At 42.1% G+C, this 26,240-nt stretch overlaps 1 protein-coding gene across 1 annotated transcript in view; it reads right to left on the minus strand.

The window, feature by feature from the left end:
- The window catches only part of LOC137281401 (retinoblastoma-associated protein-like), a 55,926-nt gene that overhangs the window by 6,545 nt on the left and 23,141 nt on the right, over nucleotides 1-26,240 (minus strand). The window contains exons 12-26 of the mRNA XM_067812603.1: nucleotides 26,179-26,235; nucleotides 23,592-23,679; nucleotides 16,548-16,709; nucleotides 14,163-14,277; nucleotides 11,931-12,082; nucleotides 10,549-10,599; nucleotides 9,218-9,327; nucleotides 7,548-7,723; nucleotides 6,905-6,969; nucleotides 5,961-6,038; nucleotides 5,107-5,211; nucleotides 2,927-3,046; nucleotides 1,959-2,023; nucleotides 1,046-1,169; nucleotides 55-161 (exon numbers count right to left, since the gene is read on the minus strand). Coding sequence (XP_067668704.1) covers nucleotides 55-161; nucleotides 1,046-1,169; nucleotides 1,959-2,023; nucleotides 2,927-3,046; nucleotides 5,107-5,211; nucleotides 5,961-6,038; nucleotides 6,905-6,969; nucleotides 7,548-7,723; nucleotides 9,218-9,327; nucleotides 10,549-10,599; nucleotides 11,931-12,082; nucleotides 14,163-14,277; nucleotides 16,548-16,709; nucleotides 23,592-23,679; nucleotides 26,179-26,235 — 1,575 coding nt within the window. The remainder of the gene's footprint in view (nucleotides 1-54; nucleotides 162-1,045; nucleotides 1,170-1,958; nucleotides 2,024-2,926; nucleotides 3,047-5,106; nucleotides 5,212-5,960; nucleotides 6,039-6,904; nucleotides 6,970-7,547; nucleotides 7,724-9,217; nucleotides 9,328-10,548; nucleotides 10,600-11,930; nucleotides 12,083-14,162; nucleotides 14,278-16,547; nucleotides 16,710-23,591; nucleotides 23,680-26,178; nucleotides 26,236-26,240) is intronic.

Genomic DNA, 26,240 nt, shown 5'->3' on the forward strand with positions numbered 1-26,240 from the left:
AACATATGCTGAGAAACCCTGAGGATAAAACAATGCCACTGTGCAGACACGTACTGTTCATCATCGGCCTGATCAAACCGCAGACGCTTCAGACTTTTGGGAGTTGACTGTCGCTTGTATGCGGAGAGACTTTCTGTGATGTTCCTCAGCTTTTCAGACGACTGTAAAAATAAAAAACAACATCAACAACTTGTCACAAGAATATCATATAGTTGCATAAGGATACACAGAGCAGCAACATCACAAACTTATTAACTTGGTGCACCTGGTGGCTGCAAGCGTTGTAGGATCCTCAGGGAGTTGAGATTAATAATACAAAGTGCTGTGGAGATTGACAAATGATCGAGGGAAAGAACAATTAGGAGATAAACATCATGTGTTGGCCAATTTCCGGGTGTTATTGAGTATTTGAAGCATGGGAATGCATTTGGAACCGACAGTGTCAGCCGGTGGTTTCAAATGAAACATTCATCGACATTGTAAACACAAAAGTAAACCAAAGGGTTTTACTGTCTGCACTCGTTTACATCGAGTTCATCAGCAGGCCGTTTCAGCTGGTTCCCATGGTAGCATCAGGAGTTGCTCATTTGTGACGTCATTCTGACTTTACGTCACAATATGATTTGAATGATGTCACCACTGTTGATGACTCAGCAAAACAATTGTTTGCGAGGTCAATTAGCAGTGAATAGTCTTGTAGTTTCCGGGAATCTAATACCATTTGATCATGTTTTTCAACCAATCAGATTGCAGAATACAGTGACTTTTGGTTTACAATATACTATATACTATACAAAAAGATTATAATCATAATAATATGTTTCAAACTTAGAGACAGGGGCACATAAGATTTACTTTAACTTACTATATATCTTGAGCATAAATAACAGTTTTTGTAACATATCATCGATGACACAATATTTATGTAAAAAATCTTAGCTTTTGTTCCCATTGATGATATTTCAAATTATCAATCTTTTTAGCAAGAACTACTTACTGTTATGAATGAATATTTAGTCAGATGAACAATGAGCTTGTCACTTACTCCGAGGCCTTCCCCGAAACTGTATAGCAAACTGCTCCTTGGTGTCAGCTGACTTGGTGAAGGGGGCAACTTGAACGGCGACTCCTTCAATGGCGACACATAGAACCTCTTCCTGCCCTGAATACTGGTGAACACAAAATCAAAAGATGGTTTGCAATGAGAGCCAAGATTATATCATATATGGAACGACATCAGTGGTGCAATCTCAAAAAATGTGGGCCAATAACCAAAAGCGAGAAAGCTGTCATTCCCTTCTGACAGTTTGACAACTGAAACCCTTCCGTGATAAACTCTGTACAAAAAGTCAAGTTCTGTACAGTGATTCATGCTCTGTACAGCAATTCATACTACCATTTCTGATGCAAAAAGACTAGCAGTGTGCACAGTTTAGGAGGCCTTGATTGGAAATTAGAAAGTTTTAATACTTTGATTTCCAAATGTTTCACATTGCTGTGAATAAAAAGTGACATATTTTGCTAAGTTTTTCTCATCGGATCCATTAAAAGGTGTCATAAATTAAAAATCTGCACCATTGTTATTTATAAATAAAGCACCAGGGCCAGTACAATTAGCAATTGAGTGATGAATGGGTGTTTGGGATTGAGCGAACAAGAGAAAACGGGTTTCACACATATACCTATGTGGGCAATAGGACCTGTGCCTTCAGCGTGATGAGCAAACATTTAACCATGAGTTAATTTTACAATTTGTGAGGCTCTTTTCTGGTAACCCTCACTCCCTATCGTGATACCGCCGGAATGTTGCTACAAGCCGAACTCAGTCACTCTTTTGATGTGATGCAGCATGCGATCGACTGACAGTTTGCTCTATGAGCAAGATCTCTGATACTATATACAGTACAATGAAATGAAGAACGCCACCCACACATCACAAACAGGACAACCCCTCTTACCTGAATGCTGGGGAGGCTGTTCGTGGTGATGTCATCTGCTTTGGTACTGGAGATAGCGTTGGGGCCTGAAAACACAAACAATGGTCACACTAACAAAAACAATATGAATCGGGAGCAGCTGCAAGGTTGGTGACAGACAAAAGTTCATAATTCCCTTACTGACCACAAATCACTGAAGAACTAGACTTGATCCAAGACTCAAACTTAGATAATGTCTTAGACTCCGAAATGGACCCACAACTGCATCAGTACTGTAATCGACCCAACCTGCAGAGTACAGTATGTTTTTCTCATTCATCTTTATCCTTGCTTACTATGAATTCAACTTAAAAAAAGTTACAGCACATACGTACATCTTCACCTTGTGAACAACAGCATGGAAAGTGAGGCATGAGATTGAAGGTTAGAGTTGCCTTCTCATGACGGTGTTAACCCCCGTGGCAGTGCAGAGGTGGTAAAAGTGAATGAGTGAGCAAGTTTGGTTTTACGCCGCTTTTAGCAATATTCCAGCGAAATCACGACAGGGGACACCAGAAAATGTGCCTCACACATTGTACCTATGTGGGGAATCGAACCCGGGTCTTCGGTGTGACGAGCGAACGCTTTAACCACTAGGCTACCCCACCGCTCAGGTGGTAAAAGACGACAATAAGAAGTTTTTGGTTTTGTAAATATTTCATTAAAAATACTGTTACAAGTATTGCAGGAATATTTAATGGACATAAAAATGGTAATAAATAACCCAAGAAAGACCTCTTCTGAAAATGAATTCCAAATATAATTGGAAATTATAACTATAAATTGTATATTTCTATACTTAGCCTACCTCACGTGATCTCCACAAGTAACAAGCATGGGTTGATGAAGACCAGTCTAAGCTGGATCTTCAGCAAGTGGGACAAGTGCAGCTATGCTGAAGACCAATCTGAGCTGGATCTTTAGCAAGTGGGACAACTGCAGCTACGTACCATGGGTCTGTTGACTGAGAACTGAAGAATGTAGGTCTTCATATTCTGCATGAAAACTTTGTTGTAGAATCCGATGATAGAGTCGAACTCACTCCCGTGTATGAAGGCACTCTTGTACACCTAGAGCAGATAAAACAACATTCTCAATTCTCAAACAAAAACAAAAAGACAAAGTCATCAATATCCCCTGCAATAGTAAAATGCTTTTCATGTCAAGACAAGACCTTACAACACAATCGTTTATTGTATTTTAGGCCACCGGCACTTAAGAGAGTTACATACACAGTACATGTTGTAGGGCATTAGGAAACAATTAATTCTAAGTGCTAGTTACAACGCATAAATGCATAATTGTAACATAAATCTTCATAAAATGGACTTTCAAGGGTAAAATGAACAAGTATCATGGACAAGATCTTTCAGATTTTGGGATGGACAGTTTTCTGCTTCAATTTACTATTAAGTCCAACAAACCTATCCCATATTTGGCAAACGTGTTTCTGTTACAATTAAAAGTAAGTTTAGATAGATACAATTCAGGTTGTATTAGAGTTTTAATGTTCTATATAATTCTTAATGAGAGCTACTTTCTAGACTGAAATGCCATTCCTGACAAAACATATTTATCGTTCAATCACGGAATTATCAACTTGTTACGACATTATTATTCACAACTATGTAACAAAACATACGTATGTAAGTACAGCGGAAGCTGTCTTCCTCGGACCCTAAGTAACTCGGTTTTCTATATAATTCAGACCGAATTGTTGGTCCCGGCAGAAGTTATCATTACATATAGGCTAACTAATTCAGACTTCATGTAACTCGGATTTCGGACTGAAATCTCCGCCCTTCAAGGTAATTTACTATGAAAACATCGCTAATTAACTCGGACTAGCGGGACTGCCTTAGGCGGAAGTGCTTTGTAGTTAGCCAATTACCAACTTCAAATGGATTATCAGAGTGTGATGATAACCAATTAACAAAAGGAATTAACAAAGAAGTTCAGCAAGCTGACATGACACTCAGTGTCATTTTGATGGTATGCGATTTTGTTACTCCAGTAATTTCTCACCAGTGACAAAATGCCTGAACCAATGTAACACTGTAGTTGTTGATTTCTGTGGAGAGGACTGAATCACATGCGCTTCAATACAAGGGCGTTACCCAGCGAAGTACCCAGTAACACGAAAACATGGTACGTCACTTATAGCGCTCATGCTTACGGACAAGACATGAAATATAGGTTGCATTTGAAACCACTGGACGACAGAACATTCTAACGATAAATTATTTATAAAAGATGACGTGATATTTACTGACGGAATTACAGTTTTGATAATCTACTGATACGCAAAAATGTCCATGATCATCTTTTGCGCTATTACCCCGAAAACATGTTACACCATGGTAAAAGTACCGTGCATGCGTATCTCCTGTTCAAGTGAGCTAACTCTTGACTCTCACCAGTCCAATTCGGACTCCTCGTATTCGGACAGAAAAGTCTGTCCCAGTCGAGTCCGAATTAGACGGCTTCCACTGTAAACTATTCATATACTAGCATGACTGTACCAACAACAGACTACCTGAGTGCTTCCAACGAAAGCATGGTAATACAGTCTGATGTACACCTCTTTGTAGCAGTATCGCCCAAAATGGTAGGCGAGAGATGACACTGCTACAAAAAGGTATATACCAGGCGAGAGAAGATTACAACATATTGATCATGCCTCCATGTTAAATGTACATTGTTTTCTTTTCAAGATCACCACAGATTATATGACATGGCTGTACCTCAGTAATGCTTCTACAGAAATAGAGTGATACGGTTGAATACCCATAAAGTTAAATTGGAGTACAGAAAGTTTTGCTGGTGAAAGCAGCAAGGCCACAAGTTTCAGTCACATGTTGCCATGGAAATGCAAAAATGATTTATTCCGAAATCAAAAACCAATGCACCAGTTCACCACACCTATCTACTTGCCAAGTTTGGTGAGGAAACATTGAACTGTTTTTGATTTCTGCTCTGGAAAGACAAATTTGCACAGCCGAAATAACAGCCTCGGCAATACTAGTCTCATGGCGGATAACCAAATAATGAAATGAATAACAATGTTGATGGCAAGATAGATTAGTATGATAGTGTACAAGAACCCCACTCGGACAATGGCTGCTCGTACCGACTGATCCACATTTGCTAGGTTTCTGTACATGTGGACGATCGTCTTGAACTTGATCTCCTTCTCAACAACCTTGCAGATCCCGTACAGCGAACACATCATGATCTGAAACACCAACCACACCAATACCACATCTGTTATAAAGTACTGTGGAACGACCGTCGAACTCATTCCAAGGTCAGATGACTTCTTAACATCAGGTTACCTGTTAACATCGATATCAGGTGACTTGTTAACATCAGGTGACTTGTTAAAATCAGGTGACATGTCAACATCATATGACTTGTTAATGTCATATGACTAACATCAGGTGACTTGTTAACGTCATATGACTTGTTGACATCAGGTTACTTGTTAAAATCAGGTTACCTGTTAACATCAGGTGACTTGTTAATGTCATATGACTTGTTAACATCAGGTGACTTGTTTACATCAGGTAACTTGTTAACGTCACATGACTTGTTAACGTCACATGACTTGTTAACATCAGGTTACTTCTCAAAATCAGGTGACTTGTTAATGTCATATGATAATGCCACAATTTTTGGACTGTTTTTCCTTAAAACTGCCATTTATATTTGACACCACCTTGATAACATTGTGAAAACATTATTTTTCGTTCAGAAATAAAATTGACAGAGGTAATTAGAAAATTCATCAGACAGTCTGATGGACATGAAGACTGACAGCCTTTGAAATTACCGGATATTCTTGTACCAGTTAACTTTTAACCGGTCAAGTCTGGTATATAGCGGATAATAAAAACACTGTTGTATACACAAGCATGGGTTGCAATAGACCAATTCTCACCCGAATCTTCATTAAAAAGGCATCAAAGCAAGTCAAACACAAACCTGGTCGATGTGTCTGTTTTTCATCAGTGCTGGTTTGTTGGTGATGCAGTATTCAAAACATGTCCAGATCTTTTGTTGCTGAAGGAAACATTTTCAGTTATAACAGAGGTCAAAATCATGACATGGACATCATCACAGATACTGTCAAGCAAGCAGAAATTTGTACAAACCTGTAAAGGTTATGAATTCTTTGAAGAAAGTCCTCCTTGGTTTACATATAAGCATTTTTATGTCCATTAAAAATCCCTACGACAGTTGTAACTATTTTGATAATAAAATATCCACAAAACAAAAAACTTGTTTGTGAGACCACCCTTACTGGATCCCCCTAGGGTCCCTTACAGCCAAGAGCAGGTAACTGTGACCATCTACCTCGTACCTCACTTTTCATGCTGAACGTATCAGACAGAATGAGGGGAGGCAGGTGGCCGTACCCCAAGGAGGACGTTCTTCAAAGAATTCATAACCTCTACAGGTTGGTCTAATTCTTTTTCAGAAGAATTCCTCCAGATCTTTTGTTGCTGAAGGAAACATTTTCAATTATAACAGAGTTAAAAATAATGACGTGGATATTATAACAGATACATACTGTCAGGTAAGCAGACACTGGAAATTGCACTGTCAAATAGTCAAGTGCACAATTCTACACTAGGTATATTCTGTTATGAGAAAACAGGTCACGTCTTATCAAAAGGATGTGGTAGGTTGTGCCTACTCGCTGGGAACATAAACTGGGAATTCTACTGAAGTGAGGTAAGTCATTTAACTGGAACCTTACACTCAGAACTGTAGGATAAATGTCATGCCTACTCATTGGAGACGTATGGGAGTCCACACTCAGAATTCTAAGAGAAAGGTCAGGTCTACTTCCTGGGGACCTACATGGATTATCAACAAGATAAGTCGTGCGAACTCAATGGGAATTCTAGAGGATGGCTACTCACCACATCCTTGGTCACTTCCAGCATGGTGCACAGCTTCTGAAGTTTGTGAAATCCTGTCCTCCCGACTGAAACAAGGGAACTCGTTCAACATTTCTCCGCCATTTCTCCTTGTCTAACAATGCTCAAACACCAACATCATAAGGCTTTACACACCGGTGCACCCATCTTCAAGCAAAGATGTGGTCTGTCATATATTTCTTTCTGTAACATTACAAGGTGACAGACTCACTAAAAAACTTACTGCTTACTTAATAACACTCCTATTCCCATACCTGCTGCAAACCCATCAAGGTCCACATTAGAACTGATCTTCAGTAGGTGACGAAAGGGATGATTGAGTCTGGTTTATTGACATGGTTGACAATCATGTCTCCAATGTGGACATTGATGCTAATACTGTAAATCACTAGACTGACTGGTGTAAACTTGATTATTATACCACATTGATTAGAATAATCAAGTCTGGACCAGACAATCCAATGATCAAAAGCATAAACATCAATCTACAGAATTTGGACATGATGACATGTGTCAACCAAGTTGCTGAAGCTGACCACCTGATCTCGTCAGCCACCTTTACAACAAGCATTGGTTCCTGAAGATCAATTCTAACCCAGATCTTCAGAGACTAATGTTTCCTGACCTTTGCTGAAGAAAAGGTTGAGAGACTGAGATCGCCTCGGTGCTGGAGCAGATGCTCCGTCTTGACTGCCTGCATTCCCAGCTCCTCTGGAGGAAGGGCTGGAGTTCACGGTTAAGGAGCCATTTGTTGCTGATGGAGGAATGACGCCTGATCGTGGATGCATAGGTGAAAGATACCTGTGGGGGAGGAATGTAAGGTTTTACAAGAGTGACACAATGCATGCGAACACAGGGAGACTACTGAGTGGGGAGACAACAACAATTGCAATAGAGACAGTCGATTGCAACATACTATTGCAATACCGATAGTCTCATTCGACTAACTATTGCAATCAGTCACCCAACCATTCCCCAACCTATAGCACCAAGCCTCCCTTTGAAATGCACCCATCAAAATATACTATTTAGTGACCAGTTATCACCAAAGCCTGACTGAACATCCAACCATCAAAATATAATGGCTAGCGACCAGTTATTGCCAACATCTGGCTGAAAATCCATCCATCAAAATATAATGGCTAGCAACTAGTTGTCACCAATACCTGGCTGAACATCCAACCATCAAACCATAATGGTTAGCGAAACATTACCAAAATTGCAAACAACTACTCAAAAAGACAACTTAAACAACTTCCACCGCACAGGGACATATCCATATTCCAATCCACTTATATCACCATCCCTCAACCTTCACAATGAAAGAAAGTTTGGTTCTTATAAATTTCTGATTTTAAAAACAAATTCCAGTGATTTCTTCCAGAAATTTCATAAATATATCAAGGTTTGCAACACAATAGCTCTTGACCATATTTATGTCACATTTGGCAAATAACATGTAAAGTTCAGAAATGGCGATAACTGGTCTTGTTAGCTGTTGGGAAAGCACAATATGCACTACCATGTTTCATGTTGACCGCATTTCGGAGAAACACAATCAGTAAATGTAAACAAGCATGAAACGTCAGAGACCATCCTCGATATCTCCAGGGCATACATTCCGACAAGTCTCCACTATACCCTGGATGCATCTACGGCTCGGCCCGAAAATTTTATTACCTCCCTTTGCTGGCTTCGCATTCTCACAGTAGCCAATCGGCTAAGCTGCCATTACAACTGAACTTGCCAGTGTCAACAATGACAGCCGTAGCAGATGCGAAGGTTTGTTCGCAGTGCAACTCAGATTTGAGGGAAACCATACAGACACATCGATAGGTCCGACAATTTGAAAAAAATATATATGCAATAAATCTTTCTGCCTCTTTCAGAGAACCTGTGCATGGTTCGTATTGAAAAGTTAAATCTGTTAGATAATTTAAAAAGCGAAAGTGGGTTGTGATTGGTTTGCTTAATCTCCCAGCGTATACACATGATTGGATAAAAAGCCAGCCAAGGGAGGTAATAAAGTTATGGTGCTGAGCTGTAGATGCATCCAGGGTATAGTGGAGATTCATCGGAACGTATCCCTGGAGATATCGAGGATGGTCAGAGACTAGCTAACATATCATCAAGATAAATTTTGTTTCATTACGTTAAGAAACAATGAAGGAAATTGTCAAACACGGCTAGAAAATGGCGATAATGGTCGCCAGCCAGGAGCGTCGGACCCTTTAAAGAATTTGCAAAGTTTTCTCATAAAAGGATCTCCTCTACATCACAAATCTACATTCTCACATGTCGGCAGCTGTGTTTGTGTTCTGAGAGTTTGGAGATGAAGTTGATGGAGACTGTGGTTGCGTCATCATGATGTCCGAGTTTTCGATAGCACTAAATAACGAAGATCCCTGTGAATAAGAGAAGCTATACAGTAAAACAAGGGCAGATTTTTAAAACTTGTCGTAACACTATAGTCTGTTTGCAGGGAAAATGCTTCAATGACAAGGGGGTATGCACATTACATCAAATACCGAGAACAAGTAAATTCTAAGTTAACGCTCAACACGAACCACTCGTGCATTTGTTTCACTGTTCCAACCTGCTTATCCCTTTGTAATACAAACAAATTACAATGATTTGATATGATCATTTCTTCAGCAACTTTTATCATATGTTGAGTAAAATTCTGGGATTTAAATGTTCAGTTGGCAAGGTAAAATTATGAGGATCTGCATTCTTAATTTAACTTTATTTGCTGTAATTTTTGTTTAAAGTGAAATTCATCAGTACATTTTCATTGCAAACAGACTATACAAAAAGTATGACATATAGGAGTTAACACCTTCCTTCACATCAGCTGTATTTCATTCATACGACAATACCAAGTTACATGGAAAGATAGACAACTGTGATGCACCAAAATGGTGGGCTGCAACAATTTGGTTGCATTCATCCCAAAACTGATTTAAACTACTTCCGCTCAGTCAGAACTTAATTTTGATTCCAACTAAAGCAGTTTTGCGTGATGACATAAGGCAAAACGAGATTGGTTCACGCCAGGATCATTATAAAGTGACAATTGTTGTTAGTAGACAATGGATTTTACCATAAAGAACTGACGCTGAGAGCTATATGAAATCTGCTTGTATGTGGACTCGAATCGAAATCGATCGAATGGAGGAATGGAGGGTCCAATATCTAAAATCAAATCTAATCTAATCATGGTCTGGGTGAATCATTGCAGACCTATTAAAAAGATCTGGGGCTGGCGACAAAGATCAATAATTGATTATTTATTTGAAAACTATGTCATCAATAGTATCTAACAAATTATTATCACAACATACATTTATAAATTCCACACAAAATCAACAATTATGTTCTTTTTCATGTTCGCTTCAAGTTTATGTTCAATTTGTGCGTTACTGGAAAAATAGAAAATATTTGTTAGAAATCCATGCATGTCCATAATCACTAGTAGCACGAAATATTTTGATTTCTTTCGGACCTCATATCAATATTTTTGACCAAAAGGCTTTGAACAACACTTCATGATATCTGATCAACTTTTCAAGAACAATTCTTCATGTCTAGGGTCAGCATCTATAACCAGCCTACATTATACCCACCTCTTTCCATGCAATGCTCTCCAGGATCTGTGTCTCCACCCATTGCAAGTGCTGAAGTAAACAAGAAGACAAAGTTATCAATATCCCCTGCAACGGCAGATTACTCTTCATTAATATGTCTAGTTATGACTGTGTCAATTGATTTAGCATGTGTATAGCAAAGTGGAAGGATCGTATTGAAAGGTTTTAAAGTTCTGCTCCAGAAAGGACTGTTATCATCAAATTCAGTCAAAGTCAAAATTGTTGCCATGGAAACGCAAAAGATATTTTATGCAAGAATCCAAAACTACCAAAAGGCACCAGTTCACCACCAGACCTGTCTATGTGACAAGTTTGGTGTAGAAACACTGAATGGTTTTCGAGATCTACTCCGGAAAAGATCACTATCCCCAATTTCAGTTGAGGTCAAACCTGTTTTCATTGAACACCGAAAATCCACCAGTCCACCAAATCTATCTACATGCTAAGTTTGGTGAAATAATATTCAGTAGTTTTGAAATTCTGATCCCAAAAAGAAGAATGTGCATGGAGGGACTAAAGTCCAATCTTTTGATACCCCCTGCTAAATGCTTTGTGGGGAATAATGAGCAGTAAATTGAGTGATTGCTTTAGAACACATTACCACACCTCCAAGGGGTTAATGGTTAATGACTTTTGCATATCACGTGACTTTCCTCTTGTTTGTACCCATGAAGATCTTGGGGTAAAATAGGCCTTCAGCAACCAATGCTTGCCATAAAAAGCGACTAAGCTTGTCGTAAGAGGCGACTTAGGGGATCAGGCAGTCAGGCTCGCTGACTTGGTTGACACGTGTCACCGGTTCCCAATTGTGCAGATCGATGCTCATGTTCTTGATCACTAGATTGTCTGCTCCAGACTAGATTATTTATAGATCGCCGCCATATAACTGGAATATTGCTGAGTGCAGCGTAAAACTAAACTCACTCACTCACTTTGTGGGAAATAATGAGCAGTCAAACTGAGTCATTGCTCTACAACACATTATCACAGCTCAAAGGGGTTAATGGTTAATGACTTCAGCATATCAACATGCACATTCGTTAAAAAGAAGCGACTGGTCCAACACAAGCTTTACAGCATGCTCTTCCCACTGTTTTATATTGTTACACAAATATTCTCCTACAACTGCCACAATAAGGTCTATGACAATACATATTTATATTTCAAATCAGCTACATCATTGCTCTCAGCCGGCTTTGATGACAGACATACAACCCACATAGCCTAGTGGCAAAAGTCAAGACAAAGTCCCTGGTTCAATTCCCCTCATGGGTAAAATGCATGTAAACCATTTCTAATGTGTCCTGGACTAAACTAAATTCACTTGTTCCGTCATTGTTTCCAATACACTGGGTACTAACTTTTCTAATTTCTCTGGTCAGCTTGGGTTCAGCTCGGATGTAGCTCTCCAGCACTTTGAAGAAGTCAAAGGCCTGCAGGTTGAACACGTTCAGCACCCAGGGGAAGCTGAACTGGGAGTCTTCCCGACCAATCTCACCCAGGGAGGGATTGCCTGGAACACAACTCACAGAAGTCTGACATCTGTACTGGGAACTATTTTGCCTTGTAGCTCTTACATTTGTACTTGGGGACATTCCATACTCCAGCGCAGCTATGACTTAGCATAAAATAACTGCCACAGGATAATTTGCATATCATGTGACTGGCCTTTTCTCTTTTTTTGTAAACAAATGCGCATATTAATAAATAGGCCGATGGCAATACACAAGCAATTTGGCGAGGTTTTCATATTCTTTCACACAGTTAAGTAAATATTCAACAACTGCGACAGTAAATTTTATGACAATACATATTAATATTTCAAACAGACTGTATCATTTGCTCCCAATGAAGTTTTGATGACAGCACATGGTGCCATACAACCCATGTAAACAAATGATCGCTGCACAAATCGAAATAGTGTTACACGTTTTAGGACAGTTTCTTAGTGAAACTAAACCATTTTAACAACAATGTTTATGTTTAATTAGATGTGTAGACTCATCAAAAATAAAGAACAAATTGTGTACATAATATTAAATGGACTGTGTAAGATGTGAGGAATCGTCACATCTTTCTGGCCTGTGGCTGAGGTACTATGCTGGCTGGCCGCATAGAACTCTGGGTAGGAGAGTGGGGACATTCATGACCAACTAACGTTATTCCGGGACAAGCCAAACAGAGACTTGTGCCTCTCTCGAAGGATTTCATATTGGCATAGGAACATTAGAACTAATTCAAACAGGAACGATAACTCTCTTAATATCACCGGATTATTTGTACAGTCATTGCTGTTTTTGTTCTCGCTTATTTATTTCAAAGAATAAACCTCCTTGATACAACTAAAGAAATTAGAGAAACATATTTGTTAAAGACATAGTCTAATGTAGTTAGGACCAGATGTTCACTATATATTTCCAATTATATTTCTAAATAAGGGTTAATAATTACAACTGGAATTGTTTCACTGAAAATGAAAATAAAATTCATGTCTTACACAAGCCGAAGCTTCATTAAAACCCAAAGCAGAAACTCCTAAAATATTTCTCAAACTGAACACACATGTAACCTTGCTGTCATACCCAAAGTGGAATTTTGAATGAATTCGCTGAAATTCGCTATGAATGACCAAAACTAAGTCAGACTAAGAATATTCCCAGAGATGTGAAATACTAAAGATTACAGTTGATTAGTTATGCAGACATAATGGTATTGTTTTAAAACTCTTAGTGACTTACAATTACGGTTCCTAAAACTAATAGACGCATGTATGTGTCTCCACAACACGTCCGCATGATCGTCAGAAATACACTCAGACCAGTGAGAACTGTCGCATGAGTGTGTATTTGAATCTCTCACCCTCAGTCGTATGATTGTTATCAAAAACGTCACATTAGACAGCACAATTCTATTAGCTATGTTCTCAGCACTTTCAATACGACGATATATTTATATTTTTCATGATTCTAAACAGTAATGTAATGCCTAAATGATTTAAGTAGTCGGGATAAAGAACCACATCCATTACACGCATTCTGATTGGTTTGTTGTATTTTCGCACATAACAAGCATCCAGTGGGGGACAGGTCTTCTTGGAGGTCACGGAAAGGGGAAAGTGGTGACGATGACTTTCTCTCTTACATCTGTGCTGCGGGCACTACTTTTCTCTGTAGATCCTACATCTGCATAGGGACTATTTCTCTGTAGATCTGACATCTGCATAGGGACTATTTCTCTGTAGCTCTTACATTTACATAGGACTACTTCTCTGTAGCTCTTACATCTGCACAGGGACTATTTCTCTGTAGCTCTTACCTCTGCATTGAGGCTATTCCTCTATAGATCTAACATCCACCATTATGACTATTTCTCTGTAGCTCTTACATCTACCAAAGGGACAATTCTATGCAGATCTATCATCTGTCATAAAGACTATTTTTCCATACACCTAACATCTCCTTGAGGACTATTTCTATGTAGATCTAACATCTGTCATCTAGCCATATTTAGACACAAACATGATAAGGGCTTAGTCATGGTCAAGTCTTTAAATACATCTATAATGTTGAAAACCTATCTCAAAAGTAACTTACACGAAAGCCCATATGTCATCAGCACTATCTCCACCGAGGCAGCGAGGAGAGATCGGTGGAAACTGTCTGAACACAGAAGCTTGCTGAAGTCATTTGTGGACAGCCTGTCATGCTCCTGAATCACAAGAAAAACAGTTCACAATGTTTTACAGTTCAAAATAATTCTACATTTTTTTAAGCAGCTAAATCCAATATTAGTTGAAAGATGCAATTATATTTCTTTCAAATTTCATAATTTAGGATTTTAATTATCCAGTCCTGACAGTGAGTTATCCATTGTTTTCAAAATGTATTTCTAATTTGGTAGCATACAGCTTCTTGTCAAACTGGGTAAAATGGTATATTTAATTGTATCAAAATGTCACTCTCAAAACATGAAAGAAGATGTTATCAAAATAAATACCTGAAAACTAGACCAATGCAGAGGTGCCTATTCTAAAAGTGCCCATCAGTAGTAAGTGATGGGAAATACAATTTTTACAGTAATTTTCATTTGTGTAGCAGAAATATACGATCTTTGCCGAGCTACTTTAACAACCAATCAGAAACAAGCCCGGTGTCATGAGTTAGTTAAATCATTAGTTAGTTAAATCACATACAGGAATTACATGATCTTTGCCAACATGATTACTTCATGATGCACTCCGGAAATACTTGTTGCGCCTTATTACAGGAAGTGCAGTGCGTGGAGAAAGCTTCGAGGATCGTTGAAAATTGTTTTAGACTAAAAGTTTGACTTGTAAGAAAGTTTTAAAAGTAATGTTGAATTTTTGACATTCAGAGAACTGCAGCATTGCTATATACTACCATAATTAGAAGGTAAAAATTATAACAATAACAGGAAAATCATAAGGTTCACAAGGACTGAACATTTTTCATTATATCCAGGGATGGGAATGGAAATTTTCATTTACAGCTGAAAACTAGTTGGAGGTTTGGGGGCAACCGGCCCCCAGCCAGGTCCAGGGCGGAGCCTGGTCGGGCGCCCAGGGGGGCAAAGCTCCTGGGATTTTGGCATTTTACACACTAAATATGGCTTCTAAAATCAATATTAACACTGTATATATATTTAGACGTTTCAGAAAAATGACCCTGGGGATGTAAAAAAACGCGGATTTCCGCGGAAATTTCTCATCCCTGTATATCACGATACACATGGACTGAAACACTTGAAACATTTCAAGGCAGTGATGGGCGAGTTTAGGTTTACAGCGCTCACAGTAATATTCCAGCTAATTGGTGGCAGTCTGTAAATAACTGAGTCTGGACCAGACAATCCAGTGGTCAACAGCATGTGTCAACCAAGTCAGCGAGCAACCAAGTCAGCGAGCCGCTAATAGCCTTTTCCAGCAAGCACGGGTTGCTGAAGACCTATTCTATCCCAGACCTTGACAGGTCAGTAGTATTCTAGCTATATGTCAGCAGTCTGTAAAAAGTAAGTCTGGACCACACAATCCAGTGATCAACAGCATGAACAATAGGGAACCGATGACATGTGTCAATCAAGTCAGTGAGACTGACCACCTGATCATGTTAGGTGCCTCTTACGACAAGCAGTCGCCTTTTATGGCACATATGGGTTCCTGAAGACCTTTTCTACCCCGTTTCTCCACAGGTATCATTACAAAGATGTCTCCATTTTTTCAAACATTTCCTTGGTGTTTAGAAAACACTGTCATAACAGAAAATACTATCAAGATGAGAGTGACCATTTCCTTGTTCTCCCATACAAAATATCCATGAGATGCTTTCAGATTACCAATGATTTTATGTCATAAGATGAAAGACGTGACAAAAACACAAATTAACAAAACAGAAAAATTTGCATGACATTATATGAATTTGTTGTTTAATGCCACACTCAGCTATATTCCAGCTGTTTGGAGGTGGTCTATCAATAAACGAGTCTGGACCAGACAATCCAGTGATCAACATCATGAACATGGATCTATACAATGGGATACAATGACATGTCAACCAAGTCAGTGAGCCTAGCCATCCGATCCAATTGAGAGACGTGATAAAAACACAAATTAGCAAAATTTGTGTTGATACACATGGCAAAAATGTTGACAGGAAAACTTGCATGACATTATATGAATTTGTTTGTTGTTTAATGCCACACTCAGCAATATTCTAGCTATATGGTGGTGGTCTATCCATAAAAGAGTCTGGACCAGTCAATCCAGTGATCAACATCATAAGCACGGATCTACACAAAGGGACACAATGACATGTCAACCAAGTCAGTGAGCCTAGCCATCCGATATAATCTGACACCACTTACGACAAGCATGGGTTGATGGGGACCAATTCTAGCCAGATCTTCACAGATCCACATCATAAGAATACTGTTAAAATAAAACATAACTGCCAAACACCCACCATGTCTAACATGGACTCCATCACTCTGTAGTACAACCTCCTGACCATGGTGAAACGCTGCTCCGCTATGGTCATCTGACTGGATGTGAAGTTGGATGTGAACACTCTCTCGAGTTCCGTCACTCTCACTGCTATTGAGGTAGTTGGGTCAATTGCACAGTTCTGACAACAGAACATGTCAAACATGACTGTCACAAACAGAGAGATTTTCCTGGGTTATATCTTCTATTTGATTCTGGAGTACAACATTTCAGGGATTGTTCTAGTCCCATCATCAGGTAGTTATGTTCTACTAGAAGTTTTCGAGGTGTTCTCCGGAAACGAAGCCCATCCCTCCCTTTTGAGACTAAGTCCAAATAATTTCCATGCGAACCCAGAAAATGATAAATCACCAAAATTATTAAAATCTAAATATTTTAGATATTTAAATACTTACCTTACCATAGGTCTTATGCATATTACCTCAAGCTTCGCTAGTAGAGATCAGACAGACGTTGATTCGCCATTCCCTGAATGGCTACCTCGTATAATCTACGGATGTAGTCACGGAAGTGACGTGATCTCCCTACTCGCGGGAAAGCGAGCCATCCCAAAATTCACTTTTACTGGCAGCAGGAAAGAAAGGTCCGATGAGTCCAAAGTGGGGAGGAGCATCCAGCGTTGGGAGGGAGTCACCGCCCTATGGTAAGGTAAGTATTTAAATATCTAAAATATTTAGATTTTAATAAATTTTTAACTTACCTTACCATAGGTCTTATGCATATGGCTTCGACAGAGAGGACGGTGGTGTGGACTCCGGAGGACCTTCACATCTTCAGCAGACCAAGCACATGCACAGGAGACCCGGGAGACCAATGCCAACGTCACAGGGCAAACCTGGAAACAGGACAAAGGATAACCCAAGGGAACTCCAAAGAGAAACCGACGCACCCAGAGGGTGAGGTTAATCTTAAGACCAAAGGTAAGAACAACACAATTACCTAATGGGCGGAAGGCTGGGTAAGTTGCTGTGCAACCACCAACGGGCCAAAAGACTGAAGCCCCTCCATGTCCTCGACAGCCAAGTCCCTCAGGTAGTGTGAGGCAAAAACGGTGGACGACTTCCAAAAACAACCCTCCATAATCCGTGGCACCGTACAGTTCCTGTGGAGGGCCATAGTGGACGCCAGGGCTCTAATTTCATGGGGGTTGTTCGCCGTCGGATGGGGGAGTTTCTTGGCATCGTACGCCGCCAGGATAGTCGCACGAAGCCACAGAGCAATAGTGTTTCTATTAACTTCCCCCTTGCACGATGAAGAAAAAGGGATAAACAGTCTCTTTCGGGAATGTCTCTTCAAGGCAGACCTCTGGATGTAATATCTAAGGGCCCTGACTGGACACAGGAACTCCTCCTCCGTATCATGTCGTCCGAGGATGGTCGATAAAGGCGGGATGGAGAACCGTCTATCTGGTTGCCCGGGAAGCTGATTCTTGGCAATGAAGTCCCACAGCAATCCCAAGTGGACTCGACCATGCCTAGCTTGTTCAAAACGCACTTGTGTGACATCCAGGGCATGAATCTCACTAACTCTAGCTGCCGTAGCTAGGGCAAGTAAGAAGACCGTCTTCCTGGACAACAGCTCGAAGGAAGCATCCTCTAGGGGCTCATATGGGGAGCCTCTCAAGTGTTGCAAAACAACATTCAGATCCCAAGCTGGAGGGCGGAACTTGACCTTCTGGTCCTCCAACTTGAACGCCTTCAGCAGGGCAACCAGTTCTGGAACTTTAGAAATCTGACGATCCGTCTTGACCGCCAAGACGGAGTTCAACGCTGACAAGTAGGTACCCAACGTACTCCCTTTGAGATGCTTGGAATTACGTAGAAACATCAAAAAAATTCGCCACGAACTGTGGGGAAGCTGTCATGGGATCCTGTGATCTCTGAGCACAAAAGCTTTCAAATGAGCGCCACTTGTCATCATAGAGGGATCTGGTGGATGTCCGATGAGCTCGGGTTATGGCATTCGCCACATGCAAGGAATAGCCTTTCGCCCTTAATGCCTTCTGTAAATGGTCCAGCCGTGCAGATGGAATCTCAGCGGATCTGGATGGAGTTGTTGGCTGTGCGGATGACGAAGGAGGTGTGGCCAATCTGGAAGCTGAACCGGATCTCCGCTGACGAGGCGTCGCAGATCGGGGAACCACGGTCTGGCTGGCCACCAGGGCGCGACCAAAAGCAGTCTCAGGTTCTGTGTCTGCTTGATCTTGCCAATCACTTCTGGGAGAAGAACGGGTGGTGGAAAAGCGTACGCGTCTAGACCCTCCCACGACAGAGATAGAGCGTCGACTGCCCAAGCCTGTGGATCCGGTACGGGAGACACGTAAGTTGGTAGCTGATGGTTGAAGCTGGTGGCGAAGAGGTCCACCAAGGGTCTCCCCTGGCGAAGGCAAATCTGACGAAACACGTCTGGATGAAGCATCCATTCCGTCGGTGAAGGTCTGCCTGGGCGCGACAACGCGTCTGCCAGAATGTTCTTGCAGCCGGGTATGTGTCGAACCCTGATTGTGATCCTGTTGCTGTCTAGCAGATCTGCTAACACGAACATCTGGTCTAGAAGTTGCTTGGACCTGGTCGTGCCCTGATTCCGGATAACCCAGACGACTGTGGAGTTGTCCGACGCCACCAGGAGCTTGGTGTTGGACGAAATCGGTAGCCAGCGGCGAACTGCTAGAATGACGGCTTGCAATTCCAGGTTGTTGATGTGCCACAACCTTTCGGCGTCGGACCACAGCCCTAAGGTCGTTCGGCCCGCCAGATGGGCGCCCCACCCTAGTAGAGACGCATCCACGAACAACTCGTGGTCGTGACTGGAGTCTTCCAAACAGATGCCGACGCAGACATTCGATTCTACCATCCACCACCGGAGATACTGATGTAGATGTGGAGGTAGAAGAACCCGTGACTTGAGGTCGTTCATCTGGATGAATGGTGACAGAAACCTCTGTAAGGGCCGTAGCATAAGGCGCCCTCTGAGAGTAAGATCCTGCGCCGATGTCAAAAGACCCAACAGAGACTGCCACTCTCTGAGGGTCATGGGTTGAGAGAGACCTCGATCCGCAAACGCCAGAATCTTTAGCCATCGATCTGGAGGGACCCTGACAAGATTGTCTTTTGTTAAAAATAATCCCCCGATGAAGGTCAGTTCTTGAGTTGGTTCCAGATGTGACTTGTTGGTGTTGACCATCCAACCCAGTTGATGCAGCAGGCGGGTGGAGAAGTCCAAGTGTTTGCGTAGCAGTAGAGGACTGCCGTGGTTGAGAAGGCAGTCGTCTATGTATGGATCGAAGTCCACTCCCCTTAGATGAAGAAACCTGGTAACCGGAAGCGTGATGCGTGTGAAAAGCCACGGGGCCGTAGAAATGCCAAACGGAAGCACCCTCCACTGGTAATGTATTCCGTTGAAGACGAACCTCAGGTACTTCCTGTGACGCGGATGTATGGGAACATGTAGGTAAGCGTCCTGTAGGTCCAGACTGGCTAGCCAAGCCCCGGGAGACAATTTGGCTCGAATCTGCTCTAGGGACGTCATTCGGAAATGAGGAGGGTCGGCCAGATACTGTCTGTTGAAGACCGCCATGTTGTGAATCATGCGCATCTTGTCGGAATCTTTCTTTGGCACCAGGAAGATGGGTGAGTAGAACCCCGGGGAGCGGTGGGGTTCCAGCACTGTCTCTATGGCTCTCTTGGATAACAGAATGTCGATATTGGACTCTAGGAGAGCTAGTTGGTGTTGAGGATATATCCGCGACTGGGGAGTAGATGTCAGCGGTGGAGTCTCGACCAATGGTAGTTTGTAGCCGGACTTCAGAATCTTGCTTACAAACGGATCCTCTAGGAATGACCAGTTGGGCCAGAAGATCCCTAGTCTCCCACCTACTGGAGTCGGATGGACAGGTACGACTGGGGGTGGGAGGTCCCAGTCGGAGACATCCACGGCTTCAGCGACCAGAGTAGGGGCGCTTGCCTCTGCCTCGCCCTGGCATCGAGGGGGTGTCCCGGCTGCGCTCCTGGGGCTTCCGCTGAGTGTCATTATCCTTGGTGCGGCCCCGTCCCCTCCCAAAGGAGGAGCGGATGGATTCCCTCCTGGGAATATAGCGCTTCTTTCCACTTCCTCTGGCTCTGCCACGAAAGGCAGAACCAAGCGCCTCAAAGGTAGACAGCGCGACTTCAGTGTTCGTTAATTCCGCGTGCGACTTGTAAATATCTGGAATCTTGTCGGCGAACAGAAACTTGGAAGTGAAGGGAGCCCGAAGTAATTGGCGCTTAAATTCCTCCTGCCAATTACATGTATCCAGGAAGCCGGAACGGCGAACCGAAGTTGTCATAGCCAACGCTGCACGTAAGTGACCGAGTAAGTCATGAAGAACTTTGCCCTGCCACTGGAAGATCGTCGTGAGATGATCCACCCTGGAGGCGTTGTCTTCTGATAGGTCTGCTGCAGCCGCTGAAGTAGCTGAGGCTAACGCCGAAATGGGTTTAAGCATACGCTTGAGTTCCGTGTCAATAGCTGCTAATTTGGAGTCCTGCACTTTATAAGCTGAGAGTGAAGAACTTGACAAGCGCTTGAGTGAGTCGTCCTGGGCTGCACCATTATCTGTGAAGTCTAGGCTGTGGATCTTGTAATCCGACTTCCTTGACTTAGACGCCTTGATCGTAGGATTCAGAGACAGCTTGGCAAAATCCTCGTCCAGGAGAGACACTGCCTCCGCCACCATAGGATGAGGTGGAATTAGTAGTTCCGGGGACAAACGGATGGACGCCGGATTATTAGGATCGACTGACGGAGAAGGACAGTCAGGTAGCCTGTCAGCAATCCACTCAAACACTGCCGATAGTGGTAGATAGGTGCCATCATCCTCGCCTACACCTGCCTCTTCTTCATAGTCAGGGCAGAAGTGTTGCTCCTCCAAATCTTCCCAAGAGACTGAAATCGATTCCCGCCGCTGGGTGGAAGAGGTAGAAGGCGTCCGAGTAGAAGAATCCTTCAGTGAAACTCGTGAGGCCTCTGGTGAACGTGAACGCCGGGTTCTGGAAGAGCGCCGAGGAGATCTGGATCGCGAACGGAAGCGCCGTCGTCTAGGAGAGCGTGAGCATGAGCGCGAGCGCCGGCGCCGACTACGGTGAGGAGAACGGGAGCGCCGATTCCTTGGAGATCTGGACCATGATCTGCGTCTCGAGCGCTCAGCTTCTAAGCGCCGAGCGCGCTCCTCGTCTAGCTGACGTTGTAGCACCTCTTCTCTAGATAGCGTGTGAGAGATCCTGGGGATCCGGTAAGGCGCTGGCGGAGGCACAGGAGCCGGCGTCTGAACAAGCGCTGGCGTAGGTATAGGTGCTGGTATTGGAACCAGTGAAGGTGTCCCCATCAAGGCTGTAGACGCTGACGTGAGCATAGGCGCTGACGTAGGTGTCGGTGCTGGCATAGGCGTAGGCGTTGAAATTAGTTCGGGAATCAAGGCAGGCGCTGACATGGGCGCTGGCACAGTAGCTGAGGTCGGCGCTGGCTCTCTAGTAGAAGTGCTGGGCGTCAGGAGAGACCGTAATAGCCTCTGAACTTCTGGGTGCGCTAAGGCGTCCGGACGGGATAAGTCAACAAAGGCGTCCGAGCGAAGTGGCTCCGGAGACGATCGAACCGGCGTCGTAGATGAGCGCTCCAAACCAGACGTCGGCGTTGGTGCTGTAAAGGTAGGCAGCTCCGGGTCGTCCTGTAAAGAACCTAAAGAAGAAGCTGGGGAAGACATTCTCCTCTTCCGCTGAGTAAACCTCTTTCTACGGACAGCTAAAAAGGTCTTGAAATCCGCCACAGAAAGACTAATACAATGCTGACAGCGGCTGACAAGGGAACAGGTCTGCGATGCACAATCCGGACACCAGGGGTGGGGATCCTTGGCTGACTTCTGCCCCTTGCAGACAGTACAAAACTGCCGAGTCATACACAGTTAACTGCAACAGATAAAAACATACCCGAAGCGTGAAATAAAACAAAAACGCTAGAGGTAGAAACGAAAAACACCCCTACATAAAAAATGCAGCAAAAGCGCACCCCCAACCTAAAGTGGGTACGCCTGTAAGCTCGCGACAGCGACGGCTAGCAACCAACATGGCTACCTGTGAAACATGCCACGTGGGACAAAAAAAACACATGAAAACGGCAAAAATCGGGAGGAAATACCATACAAAATAGCAGAACAGATGGAGGAAGTATTCCTGACGGAATAAAGAACCTCCAAGGCCGCCATGACACCTCACAAACAACGCAGGAAAACCCACATCGAAGTGAGAAAAAGAAAGAAACATTTACAACACGAGGTAGCAAGGTAAGTGAAGTTAAATTCAATTTAACTAACCACACACCTAGGGAAACAAGACATGCCTACCTGTTGAACGACAACTTTATTCAACACAATAGAAAACTCCGAGCGAAACAAACACGTCTGATCAGACGAACGCTAGAAGTAAAAGTGAATTTTGGGATGGCTCGCTTTCCCGCGAGTAGGGAGATCACGTCACTTCCGTGACTACATCCGTAGATTATACGAGGTAGCCATTCAGGGAATGGCGAATCAACGTCTGTCTGATCTCTACTAGCGAAGCTTGAGGTAATATGCATAAGACCTATGGTAAGGTAAGTTAAAAATTAACTGAATATCAAAAGGCACCACTTTGAGATCTGCCACACATATCTACCAAGTTTTGCTGACAAAACAAAAAGGGTATTAAGAAGTTTTCGTGTTGTGCTCCGGAGATGAAAAACACCTCTCACATTTGACACTAAGTCCAAAACGTTTCCATGGGAACTGAGAAAGGAATAAATCACAAAAACCTGTAAATAGCAACAGGAACCACTTCTGGTTCTGATTGATATATCTACCAAGTTTTGAATGGTTTTTGAGTTAGGCTCCAGGAAACAAAATGATTACATTACGGACAGACAGACAGTTGGACAGACAGACTGGTGTACCCCTTGTGCCAGGGGGGATAAAAATGAACCAAGTGTACATTCCTACCTTAAAATAACAGAGGAGCTTGTCACTGGCCTGATCGCTGGCATTGCTGAGAATGGCCTTCAGTTGCTGAACAGTGTTCATGGCAGCTCTGTAAACATTCAATCAAATACATCCTAGGACATACGGTAGAGACAACTGCAGCTGCAATCTGTCCAGTGTTGAAAGTAAAAATTTTGAAATCATTTGAACATTTAGTCCAGTGGTTGAAGTGTTCGCTCAGCGCAACAGAAATACGAGTTTGATCCCCACATGGGCATGATGTGTGACCCTTTAGCTATGGTCTTGGATCAGAACCTTTAGTAATGCTCATGGATCAGAGACTACAGATGTGTTGTTTAATCAGAGCCTACAGTTGTGCTCTTGGCTCAGAGCCTACAGTTGTGCTCTTGGCTCAAGCCCTACTGTTGTTGTCTTGGCTCAGAGCCTACAGTTGTGCTTTTGGCTCAAGCCCTACTGTTGTTGTCTTGGCTCAGAGCCTACAGTTGTGCTCTTGGCTCAAGCCCTACTGTTGTTGTCTTGGCTCAGAGCCTACAGCTGTGCTCTTGGATCAAGCCCTACTGTTGTTGCCTTGAATCATGGCTTACAGCTGTCCTTTTGGATTAATGCGTACAGCAGTGCCCTTGAATCATAGCCTTCAATTGTGCTTTTGGAACAGAGATCATTGCCATTCCTCTTGACAGGCTACAGCTGTGTCCTTGTTCCAGAACATTTAAGTGCTTGGAATAGCTGTAACTTTACTACTGGTGCAGAGGACTCAACCAGAGGCTTAGGTGTCAGGTGTAGGGTCTTGTGCATAGAGCACAGGTAACAAATCAGGTGATGATGAGCAACAATGGCTTAAAGGTGTGACAGTGTCTGGCAGCTTGACTTATGGAAGGTTCTAGGACTTTCTAGCCCCACAACAAAGCACATGAGACACGGTCCCTCCTAAGGCAAGCGAGTTTGTTCAAAGGACAAGGTATGATAGAGGCCCTTATTGGCCCACAACATGTCATGATTATCAAAATTTTACAGCACAATAATTTTAGCATAAAAGGAGCTAAACTAATTGTTGAAGTTACCTCCAATTGCATTTTTATGTTTTTAGTGTTGTTAGTTTTCCTCTTTGAAGACCTCAAAGTTAACATATTTTACAATATCTTCTAGAAACCTACATTTTCTGATTTTCAGAGTGATAGAAAAGTGTGAGCAAAAGCGTGACCCATCCCAATTTTTTCACCACATATGAAGAGAGTAAATTAGAATGCACACCTAAAAAATTGTGGTGGGTCACGCTTTTGCTCACATCAAAATCTTAAAAAAATGTACATTTTTTCGGTTTATGAAATTGCCCCATACAACATCTCAAAAAATAAACATTGACATAAACTAACATCTTTAAAAACAGTCCATCACATTTACACATCTGTGCCATGATACATTATATTTTGAATAGTTTTGTCCTCTAAAATACACATAGCAAACATCTTTATAAAAAAATTTCAATATCATAAGGCACTCACAAGGCTGATTTATGAGAGGTAAACATTAGTTTGGGGTTGTTGGTCTCTGCTAGAAAAGTAAGAAGATGTCTGAAGATTTTCAAAATATGATCAAGCAGTACTGTAAAAGTGAGAATCTTTGTTATTATGTAAGAATTTGATCATAGTTTTTCTATCATCTGTGTATCAAACACCTTTGAGTCGCCTGTCACTGCCTAAATAACACTGTCATTCAACAGGATTGCCATGTATAAACATATGGATTTTCCAAGACCTTATGTACCTTGATGTTTCCAATGACATATTAGATTTAACCAAAATGACTACACCTAACTGTATGAAAAGGATTTTTTTTTAGCTAGAGTAAGAACATTGTATCAAGGTCTAGCAGATGACGAACACAAGCAGTCGTCAAGTCATACATAGTTGTAAAGTGTAATATATAAGCTTAAATTCACAGTGGGAGGCAAAGGAATATGTAGCCTAATGGTTGCAACAGTGGACTGTCAGTATTTTTTGCTATCAGACATGCAAGTTCAAATCCATGTAACTTTTCTTTCTTTTTTTCAAAGTTTGTTTATCAAGTCTACAATGCTTAATTAAACTGTTTCACATCAAATCCAAATATTGTAATTTTTTTCGTAAGTCTGGTAATCTATGTTACAACACTGGTGAAACAAGCTTTAATTAACATCATGTAAACTGCGGTAATTTGTATGTAAATAATATAACAGTTGTAAATAAGCCATTATGGCACACTGATATTTCAGACTTTGTGTTATTTTTCATGGGAACTGATAAAACCCATTTGGGCCCCCTCTGCAGTAAAATTACACCTCAGAACATATAAAATACAGCATTTTTATGCAAAGCTAACTTGTCTCTAAACAAATAACATGTTTTCAGCCAATTCTGTTAGTGGGCCAAAAACCACCCTTATCATACCTTGTCCTTTCCTCTGTTCTCCCAGCAGTGAATGGGTACCCAGTGGTAACATACAGAATAGTTCTGAACCATTTATGAACTCTTTTCATGATGGGCTTTTAAAAAAATCTATCATGAGGCGAGACTGCCACTCTGTAATAATTGCCCTGAGAGCTACACACCTGACAGGGGTCATCATCTGGGGCGATCCAGACACACAGGACTGCTCAAGACTCGTTCTGCA

This window comes from Haliotis asinina, chromosome 4 (assembly GCF_037392515.1).
Source record: "Haliotis asinina isolate JCU_RB_2024 chromosome 4, JCU_Hal_asi_v2, whole genome shotgun sequence".
Classification (NCBI taxonomy): Eukaryota; Metazoa; Mollusca; class Gastropoda; order Lepetellida; family Haliotidae; genus Haliotis; species Haliotis asinina.